We start from the raw sequence: 5,831 nt of genomic DNA on the forward strand, positions 1-5,831 counted from the left end.
ACTCATTTCAAATTCTCCTTATCGTACGGTAGATATTTCTATATACAAGATGTATTCGTGCGTTGATTGTAAAAAAAGTTTCACTCGTAGTGACAACCTACGTCGTCATCAGCGGGATTCCTGCACACCCGCAAATGGTGATGGACCTCCAACATCGAAGAGGCAACGGTTGACACCCCCAGCACTTCCAACAATGCAAACATGCGTTTGCTGCAATTTGACTATTGCAAGCGATCAGATGAATGTACATCGGAGGACGTTGCAGCACAGAACAAATGCATGTGTTCAATATGGGGAAGGTGTGAAAATTGTCAATAAAGCTTTCAAGTGTCGAATTGTGAGCTACCGAGTGGACAGTGAAAACCACCACATGGATTACCCAACATTCTTCAATGAAATTAAGCAGAAAGTAGTGAAACTACTCGAAGAAGTGTTGGATATCCATAAATGCATGAAAGTGAACATGGAAGTGTTTGGGCGGTACAGTCTGCAAACTAAGGATCTTTCAGACATCAAATCATTTAATAGTCCCAATGAAGTAATTGATCAATCGAATGATTTGGATGTGGTTTATAGCAGTTTTGCAGATAGTTTAACTGTTAAAGCAGCGGAATTTCAAGATCGGGATTCAGGTATGTGATCTAGTCAAAATGTTGATGATGATGGACTTATAGAGAAAACCCATATTTTCAGGTTGGACCATTGAGAAAATTTTGTACTTGGAGGTGAATATCAACAAGTATAGCCCCTTCGGAGGGTCTTCATACATCAAATTGCCAAGGTTCATCGAATTGAAGAAAAGTGTGGTGAATGTTCTTAATCAAGATCAGTGCTGCTTTGCGTGGGCTGTGACTTCAGCTTTATACCCTGCCAGTCAGAAACTTAATGAAATTTCATCATATCCCCACTTCTCAACCGTCTTGAATGTAGCAGGTATGGAATTTCCAGTTAAGTTGAAAGATATTCCTAAGTTTGAGGTTATGAACGATTGCTCTATCAATGTTTATGGGTTGGAAAATGTTTTTAAAAATGGTAGAATTGAATATGAAGTTGTGGGTCCGTTACACTATTCTAAACGTAGATTAAATAGTCATGTTAATCTGTTGATTATTACAGATGATTCTGGTAATAGTCATTATTGTTGGATTAAGGATTTATCGAGACTAGTATCATCACAAATATCTGCCCGTGGTCATAAAAAGTATTTTTGTGATGGTTGTTTATTGTACTTTGATAATGAACGAACTTTATTGCGACATCAGTTGAATGATTGTAATCACATATCGACAACGACACCATCCACAAATTTCAGGGTTGATAAATTTGGTAAAAGGGTACCTGAGAATATTTTGAAATTTGAAAATATCGAGAAACAGTTGAGGGTTCCATTCGTTGTATATGCTGATTTCGAATCTATTCTGAAACCAGTGCATACTAATGAGCCAAATCCTGCTAACTCTTATACAAATCGAACATATCTTCATGAACCATATGCTTTTTCTTACCTCATAAAGTGCTCTTTTGATGATTCTATATCTAAATTTGTACTATATAGAGGTGCTGATGCAGCTAAAGTGTTTGTGTCAAACTTGGAGGCTGATGTCACCAATATTTATCACAAATATTTGAAGAAAGTCATTCCAATGAGTCCATTGACTGATGAGGAAGAGCATGATTTCAATATTGCCGCCACATGTGGTATATGTGGAGAACCATTTGGTGATGGTGATATTAAGGTGCGTGACCACTGCCATCTAACGGGGAAAAAAAGAAATGGAGCTGCACATAGTATTTGTAACCTCAATTTCAAATTGCCCAACTTTATACCCATAATTTTTCATAATCTCAGTGGGTATGACTGTCATTTGTTCATAAAAGAGTTATGCACAAACAAAACAAAAGTTGATGTCATTGCTCAAACTAAAGAAAAGTATGTTTCCTTCACGAAACATATAATTATGGAGAGAATAGTAGATCACAATGGAGTGATGAAAAATAAGTTTTTGAAATTAAGGTTCATCGATAGTTTTAAATTTATGGCTGCTTCCCTTCAAGAGTTAGGTGACAATTTAGATGAAAAACATTTTGTGGAAACAAGAAAATATTTTCCGGAACAGGATAAATTCAAACTTATGAGGCAGAAAGGTGTTTTTCCGTACAGTTTTATCGATTCTTTAGATAAATTAAATTATTCTAGTATACCATCAAAGGTGGACTTTTATGATAAATTAAATGAAAAACATGTTTCTGATGAGGATTATGATAGAGTAAAGCAGGTATGGAACACATTCAATTGTCAAGATTTGGGTGAATATTCTGACATATACCTAAAATCTGATGTTCTACTGTTGTGCGATATTTTTGAAAATTTTAGAAATATGAGTTTAGATACATATAAATTGGATCCTGCTCACTATTTCACTTCTCCAGGTCTTTCTTGGGATGCTATGTTGAAGTATACGGGTGTCAACTTGGAATTATTAACTGATATCGATATGGTGCATTTTCTCCAAAACGGTATACGTGGTGGTGTAAGCCAGTGTTCGGAGAGAAAGCATATTGCAAACAATCAGTTTCTTCCAAATTATAATCCCGAAGAACCTTCATCTTTCATAATGTATTTGGATGCAACAAATCTGTATGGTCATAGCATGTCTCAATCGTTACCTTTTGGTGGGTTCACTTGGTTGACCACCAGTGAAATATGTCAGTTGGATATCAATAGTATTCCAGATGATAGCCCCCAAGGATACATACTTGAAGTAGATGTGCATTACCCTGTCGAGTTACACGATCTACATTCGGATTTACCATTTTTGGTTGAAAGTATTATACCACCTGGTTCAAAGTCAAAAATACCCAAACTTATTCCTAATTTGAATGATAAAAAGAAATATATCGTTCATTATAGGAATTTGAAACAAGCGGTCCGTAATGGTTTGATGGTGATGAAAACTCATAGAATTCTCAGATTCAATCAGTCACCATGGCTGAAAAAATATATCGATTTAAATAAGGCTACCAATAAGTTTGAGAAGGGTTACTTCAAATTGAATATAAATTCCATATTTGGCAAAACGATGGAAAATGTAAACAATAGAAGAGACATTCGAATTGTCACACATTGGGAATCCATAAGAAGAGGTATGGGTGCCAATGCTTTGATAGCTCGTCCCAATTTCAAAACATTATCCATATTTTCGGAAGACTTTGTCGTCATACATATGGATAAAGTTAAGGTTTGTTATAATAAACCATTGTATTTGGGGTTCAGTATATTGGATATGTCGAAAACAGTCATTTATGATTTTTTCTATGATGTCATCAAAAAACATTACGGACCACAAGCTTCTCTTCTCTATACCGATACGGATTCTTTGATACTGAAAATAATGACGGATAATTTTTATAATTTTATGATTGCAAATGTTGACAAATTTGACACTTCTAACTATAGGTTGGGTAATAAATTCAATGTGCCAGTTAGCAAATCGGTGATTGGAAATATGAAGGATGAACTTCCGAGTGATCCCATCATCAGTTTCCATGGCACCGGTGCGAAAGCATATCATGTACAAAGTGTGTCTGATGAAATAAAGAAAGCAAAAGGTATTAAAAAATCCGTTATAAAAAATCAAATTTCAATTGAAGATTACATTAGGATTGTTGAAACAGGCGGTATAATATTTAGAAAGATGAATGTATTCAGGAGTGATTTACATGATATTTACACGTTGATGTGCAATAAAGTCGCGCTATCACATAATGATGATAAGCGATTCATCATTCCTAATACCACCAAGACATTACCTTGGGGCCACAACGATATTGAATTCTATCAGACAAGTTCCGAACAAAATTTAAGAATTCTTTTGAATGTACTGAAAGATGAAAACAGTATAAGTGACAAGAAATTAAATTTACTCATTGCCTTATTGGAAGAGCAATCGAGTAATTGAATTTTTTCACTCATTATCTGGTTTGTTCAACAAATTGTAAAATTCATACTTGTCGAATATTTCAAACGAATTATCCTACCCCACTTCCACCCCCACTCCCATTCCCACCCGAAGTGGTAGGGAGCATACGGCTATAAAACATGAGGAGGAGGCCACAGTTCATCATTCGATTGCAGTCTTCCTTCGAAAGAAGCAGCCAACCTGAGATACCTGCCAGCCAACTTAGTTGAAGTTGAAAATTCCAAGCAGCTTGATGTAAGTACACACTTCCATACTATTTATATTATATTGTCTAATATTTTCATTTTCTCTTTCTAGAATCATGTCTTTTCTAAGGAATGCTCTGATGACCCCGATTACCACTCTCAGTGAGAGACAGTTGGAGGATGTAGAGCGGAGGAGGGTGGTTGTCCTACAGGACATCATGGTACAACCACCAGCTGCAACACCAGCTGCAGCTCCCATTCCACCACCGGGGATGACTTCCACCCAGGAAGTGGCGGCTCCCATTCCACCACCGGGGATGACTTCCACCCAGGAAGTGGCGGCTCCTGACTTGAAGTTCTTTTTCGAGGACTTCAAACCAACCCCCGAGGAGGAGGAGATTGACCCCCCACCAACTTTGTCGACATTCAGTGGACCAACTTCTTCGTCAGCACCCCAAATCGAAGATTTACTGAATGTCTACAACCCGGACCTGGACGAGTCTCTGGCGGATTTATCGCATCTTCAAAGCTTCTTATCGCCCATCGAACTATTATCCCCCATCGATTCAGGGGACGAGTTCGAGAAACCGGTGAAGAGGGCCAAGAAGATGAAGAAGTCCGCACCTGTGAAGAAGTCCGCACCTGTGAAGGCATCCAAAGCCAAAGGTGGGAGGGGTGGTAAGTTGAGTGCTTTTCGCAAAAAGTGTGAAAAGAACTCACCTTACGTTGGTTGGCCTACAGCACTCCTTCCAGTGATGGAGGTGCAGAACTTGGTGGAAGTCGTCGCCCAGGTCCATCGGGATGCGTCACCCCCTCCAGTCAACCCCCAGGTCCATCGGAATGCGTCACCCCCTCCAGTCACCCCCCAGGTACGTGTTGAGCATTCCGAACAAGAGGTTGGCCCGGAAAATGTCCTTTCACAGACTGTGGTAGAGGGTAATAAACTCAAAGAGTCTATTACCTATGCACAGTCTGTGAAAAAGAGATATTTGAGGGAAAAGAAGGTTGTGGATGGTTCTGATTCCAGAAAAAGGGCCTTGATGGCGGATATTTCCACCATCGAGGCCCAGAAACTGGAATTAGAGAAGCGACTCTCTATGCTTAGGGCGAAACTTCAAGTAGAAGATTCGCAACAAGGAAAGAGTTTGGCTTACATCCAAAAATATGGACCTCTTGTTCAGGAATGGGATGCCATGTGCCAGGGGTTCCTGAATACCTAACCCCTTTTGTAAATATATTTTTGTTTAGTTTAAGTTAGATGTATGTTTAGAATAAAAAAATTGTAATTTTAGGAATATAATAAAAACTTGCATGTTAATTTTAAGGTTATGAATGTTATGAATGAAAAAATAAAATAAGGAATATTGGAGTGCATATCTATTTTGGTTGTTGCACACAAAATACTGCGTGGTTGGGGCAGTATTTATTCCTTCATTCTAGTCATTTTCTAGTCACATGTAGTATATAGAATAAAATTAGTTAAATAGAATAATTGTATAGAATTTCCATCATTTGAAAGTGTGTGAATTGTAAAATAGTTATTTTTTCTAGAGAATAAATAAAAGTGATTCTAGTAATGCCCTGAGTATAATTCCAAAACTTTTGACACTTCTCTCATCATTACTTCTCTCAACATTATTCAAACAAATTTCATTTATGTGAATGT

At 37.6% G+C, this 5,831-nt stretch overlaps 1 protein-coding gene across 1 annotated transcript; it reads left to right on the forward strand.

Moving 5' to 3' along the window:
- The first annotated feature begins 4,078 nt into the window (after window positions 1–4,078).
- On the forward strand, window positions 4,079–5,385 carry LOC141481543 (uncharacterized). The gene is made up of 2 exons (XM_074173169.1): window positions 4,079–4,214; window positions 4,278–5,385. Exon 2 carries the CDS (start codon window positions 4,282–4,284, stop codon window positions 5,383–5,385), a length of 1,104 nt encoding a protein of 367 aa, XP_074029270.1. The 5' UTR covers window positions 4,079–4,214; window positions 4,278–4,281.
- The last annotated feature ends 446 nt before the right edge of the window (window positions 5,386–5,831 follow it).

The sequence above is a fragment of the Leptinotarsa decemlineata genome, unplaced genomic scaffold (assembly GCF_025532065.1).
Source record: "Leptinotarsa decemlineata unplaced genomic scaffold, Ldec_3_MD MMD2_tig00000199_RagTag_RagTag, whole genome shotgun sequence".
Taxonomy (NCBI): domain Eukaryota; kingdom Metazoa; phylum Arthropoda; class Insecta; order Coleoptera; family Chrysomelidae; genus Leptinotarsa; species Leptinotarsa decemlineata.